Source organism: Tiliqua scincoides, chromosome 1 (genome assembly GCF_035046505.1).
Source record: "Tiliqua scincoides isolate rTilSci1 chromosome 1, rTilSci1.hap2, whole genome shotgun sequence".
In the NCBI taxonomy this organism is placed as follows: Eukaryota; Metazoa; Chordata; class Lepidosauria; order Squamata; family Scincidae; genus Tiliqua; species Tiliqua scincoides.
Window position 1 is genome coordinate 8792955 of NC_089821.1, and position 16897 is coordinate 8809851.

The 16897-nt window shown below is 43.3% G+C and overlaps 1 protein-coding gene and 1 pseudogene across 1 annotated transcript in view; both read right to left on the bottom strand.

The window, feature by feature from the left end:
* Positions 1 to 16897, bottom strand: part of DPH6 (diphthamine biosynthesis 6) — a 275217-nt gene that overhangs the window by 147172 nt on the left and 111148 nt on the right. Inside the window, exon 9 of the mRNA XM_066634307.1 lies at positions 2536 to 2680. Within this exon, the coding sequence (XP_066490404.1) occupies positions 2536 to 2680 (145 nt within the window). The remainder of the gene's footprint in view (positions 1 to 2535; positions 2681 to 16897) is intronic.
* On the bottom strand, positions 2103 to 2217 carry LOC136637441 (5S ribosomal RNA; annotated as a pseudogene).

The following is a 16897-nucleotide window of genomic DNA, read 5'->3' on the forward strand; positions in this document are numbered from 1 at the left end:
TGTGCATGACTTTACACTTACTGACATTGAAACGCATCTGCCATTTTGCTGCCCATTCTGCCAGTTTGGAAAGATCCTTCTGGAGCTCCTCACAATCATGTCTGGTCTTCACCACTCGGAAAAGTTTGGTGTCGTCTGCAAACTTAGCCACCTCACTGCTCAACCCTGTCTCCAGGTCATTTATGAAGAGGTTGAAGAGCACCGGTCCCAGGACAGATCCTTGGGGCACACCGCTTTTCACCTCTCTCCATTGTGAAAATTGCCCATTGACACCCAAACTCTGTTTCCTGGTCTACAACCAGGTCTCAATCCAGGAGAAGACCTGCCCTCTAATTTCCTGACTGTGGAGTTTTTTCAGTAGCCTTTGGTGAGGGACCGTGTCGAACGCCTTCTGAAAATCCACATATATAATGTCCACGGGTTCTCCCGCATCCACATGCCTGTTGACCTTTTCAAAGAGTTCTAAAAGGTTTGTGAGGCAAGACTTACCCTTACAGAAGCCATGCTGATTCTCCCTCAGCAAGGCTTGTACATCTATGTGTTTTGAGATCCTATCTTTGATGAGGCATTGCACCATCTTACCCGGTATAGATGTTAGGCTGACCGGCCTATAGTTTCCCGGGTCCCCCCTCTTTCCCTTTTTAAAGATTGGCGTGACATTTGCTATCCTCCAATCCTCTGGCACCGTGGCCGTTTTGAGGGACAAGTTGCATATTTTAGTCAAGAGATCAGCAACTTCATTCTTCAATTCCTTAATAACTCTTAGGTGGATGCCATCAGGGCCCGGTGACTTATTGATCTTTAATTTATCAATGAGGTCTGAAACATCTTCTCTTTTAACCTCTATCTGACTTAATTCCTTGGTCAGGAGGGGCCGTTCAGGCAGAGGTATCTGCCCGAGGTCTTCTGCCGTGAAGACAGATGCAAAGAACTCATTCAATTTCTCTGCCATCTCTAAGTCTCCTTTTATTTCCCCTTTTCCTCCCTCACCATCCAGAGGGCCAACCACTTCTCTGGCGGGTTTCCTGCTTCTAACGTATTTGAAGAAGCTTTTATTATTCCCTTTAATGTTGCTGGCCATGTGTTCCTCATAGTTACTCTTGGCCTCCCATATCACCTTCTTACATTTCTTTTGCCACAGTTTATGTTCTTTTTTATTCTCCTCATTAGGGCAAGACTTCCATTTATGGAAGGAAGCTTCCTTGCCCTTTATAGCCTCTCTAACTTGGCTGGTTAGCCATGCGGGCACCCGCCTGGACTTAGTGGAGCCCTTCTTCCTTAGCGGTATACACTTCTGCTGGGCCTCTATTACTGTTGATTTGAGCAACCTCCATGCTCTCTGTAGAGACTGGACTCTTTTTACCTTCCTTTTCAACCTCCTTCTAACCAGTCTCCTCTTTTGAGGGAAGTCCGCCCGTCGGAAGTCAAGGGTTTTTGTGAGAGATTTGCCCAGTATTCTTCCCCGACGTGCATGTCGAAACGGATCACAGCATGATCACTGTTCCCCAATGGCTCAGTAACAGTGACATATCTAACCAGGTCCTGAGTACCGCACAATATTAAATCCTGAGTCAACTGTCCTCTTTTGTCGGATCTAGTTTTAATTCATGCAGATAAATAAGAGCTGCACTCCTATAGCTCAAATTTAAAGAGGCATGGGCACATCACTGGGGAGGAGATCAACATTGGAAAGCTATAATCGTTATTAACACTAATGGGAATTATATGTATAAATCTCCCATCCATGCAGGAGAGAGTCATTAAGAGTCCGAGAGTGAGAGCCTTGAACTTACTTCTGAGCTAAGAAAAATGCTGACATCCCTAATGGGATTCTGAAGGTAGAATTAAGGAAAACAAAAAAGGCAAAAGACTTCTATTACAAAGCCTAACTAGGCAGAAAGCTCCAATGTTGCAAACTTTTGTTTTGTCTTCCGTTGCACTAAAATGCAGAATATATTGTTAAATATACAATCCTTCCTCCTGTACATTTACCTGAAGTCAACATTATTTTATCTCGAAAACAGAAATGCAGTTGCTACAGGGGGCCATCATTTTCTGGGATGCCCGGTTGGCAACCTTCAGTCTCAAAAGACTATGGTATAAGCCTACAGCACCTGGTATTCCCCAGCGGTCTCCCATCCAAGTACTAACCAGGCCTGACCCTGCTTAGCTTCCGAGATCAGACGGGATCGGGCATGTGCAGGGATGCCCACACATTCCAAAATCTGTGGATGTTTAAATCCACTGATTTGGGCACCCCATACCCTCCAAAACTGATTGGAGCAAGTCCAGAGGGTGATCTGAGGGCTGGAGAGGTCACGCAGCCCCCAGACCCTCAGAATGCCTATTTTTGGCAAAAAAAAAAAAAAAATGCAACTTTTGGTTTCTCAGGGAAAACAGAAGTGACATTTTTATGCCCTTATAAGACATTCTAAGCCCTGGGGAAGCCAATCAAGTCCACCGGTTCCAAATCCGCGGATATCAAGGCCCCACTGCATATATTTCTCTAACGACTGAGATAATCAGAAAACTCACAAGACTTCAGCAAAGTTGGTTTAGGAGAGTGCCAGGTAATGGAAGGGACTTCCTTTTGCTCCTCTGACGTCAGCCACATGTTATCCTTAAAACACTTAACCTCACAAGAACAGCTCCCAACCAGGACCTTGTCCAGAGATTGCACCTGATGGACAGAAATATTGCAAAATTGGTTAACTTAAAATGCTAACTCTGTGACAACCACAGCAGGTTGTCACACTAGGAATGCAAGGTTTCAGTTTAATTTTAGATTGAGACATGGAGGAAAGGCACAAATATTTATTACTGGAAGCATTCCCGCACATGGTTACATGAACTTAAGTCCCATGAAGATCAATGGATAAAACTTGATTTGCAACCTAAGCAAACAGCAGATCATAACACAGTGACTTAATTTACTTAGTACAATTAACAGAGGATCATTATATAGATAAAGCAATGCAAATCTACAGTACACATGGGGACATTCATCACGTTCACAGCAACAGAGGCAAGAAAGCGCTTTAAATGCAACCTTAAAACGTTCCACAACGCAAGCCTATGCAACATAAAATAATGATGTAAGGCTATTGCGTACATACAATGATATAGTGGTAAATTTGGAAATTCAAGAGCTCATCAGGGCATTTCCTACACTCCTGCCTCCTAACAACAAACAATAGCAAACTCTAGCTGAGTTCATTGAAGTGTTTTCTACTCCTGCCATCTTTTCCTACCCTGAAACACATCATATCACATTTAAAGATGTAGCTCTCTTGCTCCCTAAATCTGGAAAGGGGTTGCAATAGTTCAAAACCAATACATAAAATTGACAAAACTGTATTTAACAAATTCCCCCCAAAATAAAAGAGGTATATCAGAGTGCTAATCTGGGCATCTTTACTCAGAAGTCAATCCCACTAAATTCAATATGTGATAAATTCCTTATTCCCAGGTAGATCTCTGTAGGATTGTAGTCTTCATGTATCATGAGCTACATTACATCTCTCAGGTAGCTCTTTAGAAATACAATGGTCTAGAACAGTGATTTTCAACTTTTTTCATCTCATGGCACACTGACAAGGCATTAAAATTTTCATAAGAACATAAGAACAGCCCCACTGGATCAGGCCATAGGCCCATCTAGTCCAGCTTCCTGTATCTCACAGCGGCCCACCAAATGCCCCAGGGAGCACACCAGATAACAAGAGACCTGCAAGGCCTCCTGGGAATTGTAGTTTAAGAACATAAGAACAGCCCCACTGGATCAGGCCATAGGCCCATCTAGTCCAGCTTCCTGTATCTCACAGCGGCCCACCAAATGCCCCAGGGAGCACACCAGATAACAAGAGACCTCATCCTGGTGCCCTCCCTTGCATCTGGCATTCTGACATAACCCATTTCTAAAATCAGGAGGTTGCGCATACACATCATGGCTTGTACCCCATAATGGATTTTTCCTCCAGAAACTTGTCCAATCCCCTTTTAAAGGCGTCTAGGCTAGACGCCATCACCACATCCTGTGGCAAGGAGTTCCTTTTAGTTGAAAAGCGGTATATAAATACTGTTAACAACAACAACAACAACAACAGACCGACCAAATGCTGAGTAAAGAAATATTTTCTTTTGTCTGTCCTAACCCGCCCAACACTCAATTTTAGTGGATGTCCCCTGGTTCTGGTATTACGTGAGAGTGTAAAGAGCATCTCCCTATCCACTCTGTCCATCCCCTGCATAATTTTGTATGTCTCAATCATGTCCCCCCTCAGGCGTCTCTTTTCTAGGCTGAAGAGGCCCAAACACCGCAGCCTTTCCTCATAAGGAAGGTGCCCCAGCCCCGTAATCATCTTAGTCGCTCTCTTTTGCACCTTTTCCATTTCCACTATGTCTTTTTTGAGATGCGGCGACCAGAACTGGACACAATACTCCAGGTATGGCCTTACCATAGATTTGTACAACGGCATTATAATAATAGCCGTTTTGTTCTCAATACCCTTCCTAATGATCCCAAGCATAGAATTGGCCTTCTTCACTGCCGCCGCACACTGGGTCGACACTTTCATCGACCTGTCCACCACCACCCCAAGATCTCTCTCCTGATCTGTCACAGACAGCTCAGAACCCATCAGCCTATATCTAAAGTTTTGATTTTTGGCCCCAATGTGCATGACTTTACACTTACTGACATTGAAGCGCATCTGCCATTTTGCTGCCCATTCTGCCAGTCTGGAGAGATCCTTCTGGAGCTCCTCACAATCACTTCTGGTCTTCACCACTCGGAAAAGTTTGGTGTCGTCTGCAAACTTAGCCACTTCACTGCTCAACCCTGTCTCCAGGTCATTTATGAAGAGGTTGAAAAGCACTGGTCCCAGGACAGATCCTTGGGGCACACCGCTTTTTACCTCTCTCCATTGTGAAAATTGCCCATTGACACCCACTCTCTGCTTCCTGGCCTCCAACCAGTTCTCAATCCACGAGAGGACCTGTCCTCTAATTCCCTGACTGTGGAGTTTTTTCAGTAGCCTTTGGTGAGGGACCGTGTCAAACGCCTTCTGAAAGTCCAGATATATAATGTCCACGGGTTCTCCCGCATCCACATGCCTGTTGACCTTTTCAAAGAATTCTATAAGGTTGGTGAGGCAAGACTTACCCTTACAGAAGCCATGCTGACTCTCCCTCAGCAAGGCCTGTTCGTCTATGTGTTTTGAGATCCTATCTTTGATGAGGCATTCCACCATCTTACCCGGTATGGATGTTAGGCTGACCGGCCTATAGTTTCCCGGGTCCCCCCTCTTTCCCTTTTCAAGGCACTCTATTAGGTTTTTAACAATTGACAAGGCACACCATGGTGCAATGGGGGGGGTCACATCCCCCATTGGCCCTACTAATAAATGACCTTCCCCTAAATTCCTGTGGCACACCTGTGTGCCATGGCACAGAGGCTGAAAATGGCTAGTCTAAACATACATCTAGGTAAATTTCTGTTTGCTTCTTTCAAGTCTGAAGTTTTTAAAAGCCTTTTAAAAAAGGGTTTCAAAGTAGCTACAAGGGTGCTACTGCTGTTGTCCGTGCTTACCTGAAACCTGGCCCGATTACACAGGCATGTTCACACATACAATATTGTCATTCACAATATGGGTTCACAAAAACTAGACTGTGGTGCACTGGTGAACTATAGGCTAAGTTCTTGTGCCTACCTTATGTCTTCCAGATGCTGGTATTTTTGCAAAGACAGCAGGATGAGGTGCATCTCAGCATGAACCAGAAAGACCTACCTTTTAGATCAAGATCCAAAGAATGGTATGCTAGTCCTGAGCAAATAAGCTGCTTTGGATTTGTGTTTCTCAATCCTCTTTTTTCATGCCACAAAGCAAAAAGCCCATTTGGACCAGAGCTTACCGTTGCACCGTGCATCTCACAAGAAGCCCCTCCGATCTCCACAGCGTGACGCTCTGGGCAGTTGTGTCTGTAGCCCACTGTCCCAGCAGGCTTCGTGTCCAGATTTCTGGGTAGACCCAACTGCGCAGAGAGGCGCACTACAGAGATTGGAAGGGTTTCTCATGAGCAGTTGGGCTGCTCACAGCAGGGCAGGATTCAGCATCACACCGGATCTGGCCCGTGGGCTGTGGATTGACAAACACCGAGCAAAGAACAAGACCATTTATTTTCTGCCCAGGAAATCAATGCAGGGAGGTCACATACAGAATAGCTTAGGAATACCATGATATCTTGCCATATCCCTTTAATTTTCATTCCAAAACTGAGGGCCTATTCTTATTCCCAGCCCCCAGGGGAACCTGTACTTGACATAAGAGGCGACTAAACAGCCACCGGGTAGATGGGACTTGTCAGCCTGGGAAGGCAGCTCATCTGAGAGAAGGAAAACTCTGATCCCAAACCTCCACTGCCTTGTGGCTACATCCAGTTGTGGAAAAGGCTTCAGGAGTCAACCTCGAGGCAGAATCCGGAGCCGGAGTCCCTGAGGCAGTTCATGGCTGAACATAGTCATGTTCTGGCAACTCCTGCGATGCCGCTGGAACCAACCGTATTGGCTTCTGCCTTTCCATTGGACCATTCCAGCGACGTGGAGAGGGGGGATTTGCTGCATGGGTAACAGTCTATCCTCCATATCTACTTTACCCAGGCTTCACGCACTGGAGAGGACACTCTGTTCCAGTACCACCATTCAGAGAGCGATACCATAGTCTTCTGAGACTGAAGGATGCCAACATGTTCTTCCAAAAATGCAAAAGCAAAATAAAGAATGCTGGTTTTCTCCTATACATATCCTGATTATAGACATTCACATCCTGGGCTGATAGTGGGCTCTTTCTCAGCCAAGGTCTTCAAAACAGATGCCAGGGACCAGTTAGCTTTGGATTTTCAGTGCTGGGCAGAGGGTTGGACTAAATAACCCACAGGACCCTTTCAATTTCCTGACTCCATGGCATTGGGTGCAACTGAAGGCAAGGTCAGGATCAGGCCCTCGCAAACTTATTGGAATAAAGAACCTGATTTTCTTATACGTCTCAAGTTTCATGTGTAACCGTAATTAGTCGCTTCAGTGTCTGACTTGTCAGGAATATTCATTTCCTCAGCAGAGGAGGCTTGTTTGTTACAAAAATCTAAAGCTGACAGCATTTCTCCCACTGAGCAGTTCTCGGAATAGAACAGAGCATGAAACTCTCAAGTCAGAAGGAAAAGCTCTGATAATCTCTTTGCTTCTTGTTCCCTGCCTTGTTAAGACAATGTTTTGAAAGAGACCACATGCAGCTTCTTGCACTGTGAATTATCCTTTGGGTGGGGAATGACTTGCCATACGAAATAATGAACAGGTAAAAGGCCCCCCCCCTTCATAAAGGAAAGAAAAGTCGGGGGGGATATTGGATGTTTTAAACATCACTGAAAACTAACACTGCTGACTGAAAAGCAAATTTTCATCTGCAATACACACATACTCTCCTCTTCAAAACTTTTGCAGTTATGGATGCCCCTATGTACATGAGGAATAGCCGTAGAAGCACACTAACATTTCTGGGATCTTAACTTTCACCTGCTTAAGCACAATGATGTCTCTCCCATATTGTCCAGAATCTCTCTCATGGATCATTTATCAATCCAAGTAGAAAAAGTCTTATGGTTCAGGCTGTGTTTTTCAAATGCCCTGCACAAACAGATGCAAATCTCAAAGCTTGGATAAAGTAATATTTTTTCTTAACTTTGATCCTATGGAGATTAGCATAAGATTTCGTGCTCCAAGAAACTGGATGAAACCAATTTGTTTTAAGGAGAAATAAATGAATCTTACTTAAGCCTGTAAGACTTAGTATTATGTAGTGGGTAGAGCTTGCCACATTTATCAGCGCTGAAAGACTGTATCGGATTTATTTGAAATGTCTGTTTCGTCTCCGATTAAGAATCAAAGTTTATGAATTAGTTGCATTTCTAGTGACTTGCATCTCCATCTTGAGATATAGAACTCTCAAAAGTGGATTAACCGCAACCTGCAGGTCAGGTGCCCATCAAGCCAACAGAAAACATAGAGTAGAAGGGAGAAGGGCCAGGGCAGGAGGGGGATGGAACTAGCGGGGACCTCCTCCACCAGATCCTAGTATTTGTGTCAGGCTGAAAAGCCTGACATGAAGGTTCCCAAGCCTGCACCAGCAAAATAGCCCACACAGACTTGAGTAGCCCCATGATGGAGCCTGCATGGAAGGCGTGATTGGGATAAAAACTATAGTGGGGACAACCTTGCCATGGTTTTGCCCTGCTTCATAAGTCCTCCATTTTCTATTTAAAATTAAATTTGGCCCCAATTGGGGCAAGTGGTGTAATTAAGCACACATGTCAATGATAGTCAATGGGGTTTACTCCTGCTGAAGTATAGGATTGCAGCCTTTGGAATGTTTGGGTAATTCTTCTGAAACAGATCAGCAATAGCTTGGGAGGGTTAGGAAGGTTCTTTTTTATTTTAAATAAATTTTTACACTTTTTAATACACTTTTAATTTGCTTACTTAATTGATTTGATTGTATGGGGGTTGTTAAAAAATTTCCTGCTTGATGATGTCACTTTTGGCCATGACATCACTTTCAGGTTAATGATATCACTTCTGGAGGGTCCTGACTGATCAGGCTAAAGACCCACCTAGTCCAGCTTCCTGTATCTCACACTGGCCCAATAAATGCTTCAGGGAGCACACAAGACAAGACACAACCTGTGTCCTGGTGCCCTCCCCTGCATCTGGCAATCTGAGGTAATCAGATTGCATCTGGCAATCATTCTAAAAATGGGGTTCCAGCGCTAAAAAGCTTGAGAACCACTGAACTATTCATAATGTCTGGTTACACTTCAAGTCTTGAGGGACTCCAGACAACCAAAACAAAAACCCGTGTAGCTCAAATTCAGAAGCTGTCGAACTGTGGTTCACAAACTTTTAGCACCGGGACCCACTTTTCAGAATGAGAATCTGTCAAGATCCACTGAAAGGGACATCATGACCGGAAGTGACATCATCAAGCAGGAAAATTTTTAACAATTCTAGGCTGTGATCCTACCCGCACTTACCTAGGAATAAGTCCCATTGACTCTCATTGTTAAAAGCATATACATAGTAGCCTGTTCAAAGTACAGATCTGTAACATTTCCCCAAATGCAGTCACATCCCATGAAAGCATCAAGTTTAATACATTAAAAATAAAATATTGAAATGAATGGAAATTTCAGGACCCACCTGAAATTGGCTCATGACCCACCTAGTGGATCGCAACCCAGTTTGAGAAACACTGCTGTAGAACAATACCATTTCTCCACGAAGGGAAAATTTGATGTGGCAGGTAGGAGGAAGATCACTCCTCCACGGATCATAAACAATGATCCACTATGAATAAGGAACATTCTAGTCTACGTAACACTGCTGGCTATATGACACAACACCACATGGGCTAATTTGTGGTGTATGTAATGGGAAGGGGCAACTTAGGATAACAACTATTGTAAAGGCAGGAGGAAGTTGGACATTTGACATTCCTGGCATAAGATATCAAATTCTTAGAGAAGTAAAATATTGATGAAGCCAGACTTCATACAATAGTGGCCTTGTTTTCCATGATGAAACAACAGAGACCTCCCTGGACAACTGTGAATGCTAAATGAAAAAAAAAAAATTATGAAGTTGTTATAATATACCTAGAAAACAAAAACTTGCTTGACATGCTAGTACTCTCCCCCCCCCCAAGCCACAATATTTGTAGGAAAAAATAATATTATTTTCTTTAATGAAACAAGGAGAGGAGAAGAAGCTTTTCCATTATTATGCAAAAATGCATCTTGAAGTTGTGCAGTAATGTATTAAACCAGAACAGTGAATAAAATGTTATTCTCCCTGAGGCACAAGGGCTCATTGTGCTGCCAGGAACAATCTAAAGCAAATTTCTAGTGAGCCTTTGTAGTTAAACATGAAGAGATTTATCTAAGGAAAATACACTGCAGAACAGCAGAAGAGGGTAGAGGTGTATTAGAGAAGAGAGGCATATACACCAGAGTGTATACACAAAAGTGGAAATGATGATAAAATATTCAATTGAGAGAATGTAAAATTAACACCTGTGAAATGTAACTAAAGAGGATGACATGTCTGAACACTGAACTCAGCATGCAGTGAACTTAACAAAGACTATTCTTGCTTAAACTGGTCAACCCATATAGGGATTTTATCATCCCAGCCCCCAAATTATGGTGATTCTGGCTAATTATTATTTGATTTTTGTTTCTAAATCACTTTGTGAACTCTTGGGTTGAACAGTGGTATATATACAGGACCAGCCTATTTATACACAGATTTTTTATACACGGATTTGACTCAACACGAATGGCCCCTGCAAATGAGAAGGAATGTGCTGATCCCTGGAGAAGTGGGAAATCCACCCCTTTAAAATCAATTTAAAAAACTGAACAGTCCTTTAACAATAGCCTTGTTAATGAGAGACAGAGAGGGCAGCTGGCTGACAATCCATCAATCCTCCTCTCTCCAGTGGACCCCTCCCTTCCCCCTCAGCACGTGAAAGAAAGGTGATCACTTTGCATTGGTGAAGGGAGAGGCGGAGTGAAGCTTTCTAAGCTCTTGGAAGGGGACTGGTTGATGGATTGTCTTTCTTAATGACTCTTATCCTACATCACAAAGGTCAGCAAGGCTGTTTTTAAATCACTGGAGCAAAGAAACTTTGTTTTTTAAATTGATTTGCAATAGTGCATTTTTTGCCATCCACGTGAGCGCTTGGAACGGAACCCACGCAAATAATTAGTCTCAACCTGTATTCTTAATTATGATGATGATGCAACCTGATGTTCCAGTATACTCCACCCCAGTCGGTCATATGCTCCAACTTATTTTCTGTACATTTCCCTTCACGCCCTTGATTGTATCTTGTTCATGCCTTGAAAAACAATTAAGCACCTACAGCAGTGTTTCTCAAACTGTGGGTCGCAAGCTGATTTCAGGTGGGTCCCCAATCATTTCAAAATTTTATTTTTAATATAATAGACTTGCTGCTCCCATGGTATGTGACTGCATTTGGGGAAATGTTACAAATCTGTACTTTGAACAGTCTACTACATATATGCTTTTAACAACGATAGTAAATAGAACTTACTCCTGGGTAAGTTTGAGTAGGATTGCAGTCTAGGATTGTTAAAACTCTTCCTATTGATGAGGTCACTTCTGGTCATGACACCAATTCTGGTGGGTCCTGACAGATTCTTACTCTAAAAAGTGGGTCCTGGTGCTAAATGCTTGAGAACCACTGGCATACAGGCTAGACAGGATTGTGATACAGTACATTGTTCATGGAATCAAATACTTAGAAAGCCTAATACCCAATGCCATTGCTATGTCTGTGACAATACACATTAAAACAGTGTTTCTCAAGGTTTCTCCTTCACATGGTCCACCTATTTGAAGTGCCACCAGAAGTAACTGAATAACTCACATCATTGCCAGCTACTTCTGGGTTGGGAGGCCAGACACAATGCAACACACACCAATAAGAGGCTCAGGGTAGAGGGGAAGACTTTTCTGAGCACATGCTTTGGAGTTCTGCCTGCCGAACTGAGCGACCTACCGCTGTTTGTTGCGACACATTCCTGGTCTTGCTGCCGGGCGGCGGGGGTTCAGGAGTCCTGCAAAATGACCAGGCACAACCTCAAGTAACACTGGTGGTGCCCACACCACTGTTTGAGAAACACTTCACTAAAAGATTAGAAAAGACTATCTGTAAGGAGCGAACATGGCGCGTCCTACCAGAGCTATTTGCTGGGCAAAGATTGCAGTTATCAAAGTGGAATCCAGATCACTGATCTAAACTGCCCTGGAGGCAAAACTCTCCTGAGAGGCATGCCTCATCACAAAATGAGGATGTCCCAGAGGTTGCAATAACCAGCTGCCCAGTCTAAAATTGTAAGGTCCAAATACACTAAACTAAATGAATAAATGGCCTCGTTTCTCAACAGGCGTTAACATAAGAACCTAAGAACAGCCCCACTGGATCAGGCCATAGGCCCATCTAGTCCAGCTTCCTGTATCTCACAGTGGCCCACCAAATGCCCCAGGGAGCACAACAGATAACAAGAGACCTGCAAGGCCTCCTGGGAATTGTAGTTAAGAACATAAGAACAGCTCCACTGGATCAGGCCATAGGCCCATCTAGTCCAGCTTCCTGTATCTCACAGCGGCCCACCAAATGCCCCAGGGAGCAAACCAGATAACAAGAGACCTGCATCCTGGTGCCCTCCCTTGCATCTGGCATTCTGACATAACCCATTTCTAAAATCAGGAGGTTGCGCATACACATCACTCAGAAGGCAGCTAATTTCATGTAGGGATGGAGAGAAAACATCTGTCTGAGATCAGATATGGCTCACCAGTTTACCATGTTATAGTATATAACTAGATTCTTCTCTGCTCTCCACAGTAAGAAAATTATAATACATGAACCTGCTCTGTTTCCTATGAAAATCTCATACTTCCCACACCATCTCAATGTACAGATCCAAAGAACCATCAGAATAGTTACATTTGTGGAACAGATTCTTCCCACCCGTTCCTTCCAACTGCAAGCCCTTGCAGCAACCCACACCCACCACTCCAAAGTGGTAGAAGATAAGAATAATGTGATCTGTAGTGATGGGGGCCACAGCTAGAGGGGGAAAAGATAGAAACTTAGAAGCTCCCCAAGGAATAACCCCCCCCCAGGAACGCACATTAACGTGTTTACAGCAAAACAGCACTATGGAAGACATTGTTGACGATGAAGCAGGAAACTCATGCTGCTTTCATGCTACCTAGAATACATGTTCTCATTAGCTGCAACAGCTGTCCATCACACCCAGGACAAAATGTGCTGCAGCAGAACAGAAGCAGCATTAAATAGTGGTATTACTGAAAAGTCTGTCCATGTATTTGGAACCCATGGATTCCTTTATACATTGGTCCCCCTGAACCCGTGGGTGGGCAGACCTGAACCCTCCAGAGGTGAGGGGAGCAGAGCAGATGGGAGAAGACCCACCTCTGGAGGGTCTTCCGAGGACCACAGAGGCAGCAGGTGACCACCCGCTGCCTCTGCAAGCCTCAGAATGGTTGTTTCAGCAAAAAAAAATGCTACTTCCTGTTTCCATCAGGAAACCAGAAGTGATGGAGGGCTTCCCCAGGACTCGGAATTCCTTATAAGGAATAAAAACTTCACTTCCCGTTTCCCAACAGAAACTGGAAGTAGCTTTTTTTTTTTTTTTTTGCTGAAAAGGCTATTTTGAGGCCCAAAGAGGCAGCAGCAGGTTGTGTGCTGCCTCTGGGGGCCTTAGAAGACCCACTAGAACCAATTGGAGCACAGCTCTGGGAGGCTTCAGAGGGTGGGGGGGACCCAAAAACCATGAGTTTGAATACCCGCGGTTTTCCTTATCCGTGGGAATGGAACCCCCATGGATAACACAGGCCCACTGTAACAGAATAGAATTTGTTTCCATTGTGAAGCAATTGTTTTCCTTTGATTAAAGGACAGAATAAGCATTATTATAGTCATTGCTCTTAATCCAGTGCACAGCTGAACACCACACTTAAATTTCAGTGATCAGAAGTTATTAAGTATGCAGCTATGCCTTCAACTGGGACCCCTTGCTGATTTCAGTTAAAAAGAGATACAAAACATATGAACAAATGGCAGGAATGTGGGAGAAGAAAACAGAAAAAAAGGGCTAAAGTTACTGGAGACTAAATGGTTGCCTTATCAACATGAACAGCTCTTTAGTCTTACAGGGTTAACTCTTAAATCAGTGATACATTATGCTCTTGAAAAAAACCAAATATCCTTCCATATTTACCATTTATTGAAAATGTAGCTTATTAGAAACATGGCAGAAAAATAAATTAATCTGAAGATTATAATGTCTTTGCCAGGATTCCATCATGGCACAAAACAGGCTATTCCCCTCCTTAGCGCTACAAGACATTAAGTACATATACCAAAATCGAGACCACAATTCCATAAATGCTAGCTCTTTACGGAGGTGACAGCTTTGTCTACAATGAATGTGAAATATGATTTGCTATAAAACTGCTTGAAACTGTGAGGTTTTAACAAAATCTTAAACATCTACATAAGAAGGGGGAAAAAGAGCTTCTGAAAAGATAAAGGTAAAATCTTGATTCTTACATAAAATGTGATGCATTTTAATACGATTTTTTGCCTGATTTATGTAAAGCTTTGTGTTTTTCATTTTCCCTAGCTTGTCACATTGTAGTGATGTATGGAGCATTTTGGCATCAAGTTTGCCACAAGCGATCAAGTCGGTGCCCCTAAGAAATATTAATATATTTCCACTTTTTTTTTCCCCTCCCCTCTCTAAGAGTGTTCTCTTATTCAGCTTATTTGGTTTCACTTCACATAGTCGACTAGCATAATTTTCAGTCTCACGGTAATATTTTAAGGCTTTGCAATGCTAAAAAAAAATCCTTGTCAAACAAGGTATGTACTAAAACAGCACATTTGACAATGGGGGACCCGGAAATGGGAACAAGCAAAACCTCTGCGGAGGCACAGAATTTGAAAACTGAATAATTGAGCTTCCTTTTGACAAATACTGAGTGACTCCGCAAAATAAGGCCCACTGTGATGCATATTCTCAAGAACATCACTACTTTTAAATGAAGCACTGAAACAGCTGGTGAAATGTTTGTTAATATTGTCTGTAAAATGTAAAAATGTATCTATGTAAAAAGTAAGACCAAGATAAATACTGCACTACAATGTTGTAGGGCCCTCACACCCCTATCCCATGGTGGAAATTCCATGCCTGGTATTGAGGACAGGATATCTCCCACTGAGACACTGGACCCAAAGGAGGACTGTTCCAAGGATTTTATTAAAGTAAACCAAAAGTCCACCTGGCCTGGGGTCAATACAAAAGAGGATTCTATCACTTCACTTCTCTAGATGGTCCTTTCAGCCTGGCCGTTCCTTCATGCCCAGTCTGATTCTCTTTCTGGTGGGTTAAGTAGAAGCTTGGCATCCCTAAGCGTGCCAAGTTTGTCTAACCAATCTGACACGTCTTCTGGGGTCCACTTCAGAAGGGCTCCTCCAGTCCTATGGATGAGCTCGCATAAACGGAGGAGGCTTTGAGTCCTCCAGCTTTGAAAATGGTTGTGCCCATGTCCTCCCCTTGGTGGGGCTGACATATGCTGGGGCTAGCCAGAATAGAGCATTAATAGATACAACAGATGGCGTATGCCCTTGAAGGCATGTGTAGATCTGTGCAGAGCAGGCCTAGACAAAAGCACCTGGGAAAAGCAGGTCTCCTCTGTCCACCATCAGTTTTCCTGCAAGTATGGGGGGGTCCCCTTCCTTAACCCTCTGTCTTCCTTGTTTCCCTGTTGCTCTCCTGCTTTCCCATTTCAGTTCCCTACCTAGGGGGCTCCTATTCCCAGTTCTATATCCTTTCCTTCCTTTCTCCCTTCTCTCACCTGCCTTTGTCTTCCTCCTTCTGTTCCTCCCCTTCATTTCTTCTTCCTGATTCCCCTCAGCCCCCAGCTATCACCTGTTCCTGCTGATGATCAGCTGTGGAATTGCCAACCTTTCCTGGACTGAGGTTGCCTGGAGATACTGTCACTGCCAAGCTCCGCAGTGGCAGCTCAAGCACTTCTTCTCTGCAGTGCTATCAAGGGGGTGAGGCAGCCCAGCCGAGAACAACAGATTCCAAGAGCACTCATGACAACAGAAAGGGAAGGATTTCCAGGGACTTGCAGATACAGTGATGCCTCGCAAGACGAATGCCTTGCGCAACGAAAAACTCGCAAGATGAAAGCGTTTTGCGATTTTTTTTGGTGACTCGCAAGACGAATTTTTCTATGGCCGTGCTTCGCAAGACGAATTTTTTTGCATATTTTTTTTGGTTTGTTTTAAATCGCACAACCGTTAATACCCAGGATGCATTGTGCATGTTTAAAAAGTTGAAGTTTTGTGCTTGAAATTTTTGAAATCCTCTGTACAGTATGTATGTCTTTAAAGAGCACTTAATAAACACTGTGTAAACCAAATTTGACTTTGTTCTGACTTTTTTTGCCCTTTAGGAATGCATTAATTAAATTTCAATGCATTCCTATGGGAAACCGCGCTTCGCAAGACGAAATTTTCGCAATACGAAACGACTCGCGGAACGAATTAATTTCATCTTGCGAGGCATCACTGTACTTTAAAAGTACCAATGAAACTGGGTAGATCTTTAACATTATCCAGGAATTTTTTATATTGAAACCAGTTAAATTTAGTTCCTTATGATTATTACTGATAAATGTGTGTGTCACTTAATGATGGACCGATTAAGGACAGACCACAGAAACAGTCTGGGAGAAACAGATGCTTGTGGGGCAACCTGGTGTGGGGAAACTGTGGGAAGGCAACGAGTAAATCTTCCCTGCTACTTCTCTGCTCTTGACAGGAAACTGCTCTTCCTGATCTAATGGGCTACCACTATAAGGTTGTGTGCATAATATATATTTAGGATCGGAATGCCCTCTTGAAGTCACCACTTGCTTCTCTAAGATAGCTGGCCCTCTTCCAATTCACTTTCCAAAACAGCAAGAGTCTCTCAACATCCACAATAAATGGGGTCAGTTGTATTATTAGACTCAGCTAAGTTTTGCTCTACTGCCACTGCATTCAACACAGACAGTATAAGAAAAGAGAATCAGTCTGGAGTAATTTATTTGTCTGTTAAAAACATCAGCAGAATATCATATCTCTTGAAAAATCCAGATTTCATTTTTTCCTATGCTACAAATACTTGTTATACAGATACCGGTCAGTGCAATCTTAACTTGCAATCCTAACTTGTGCTG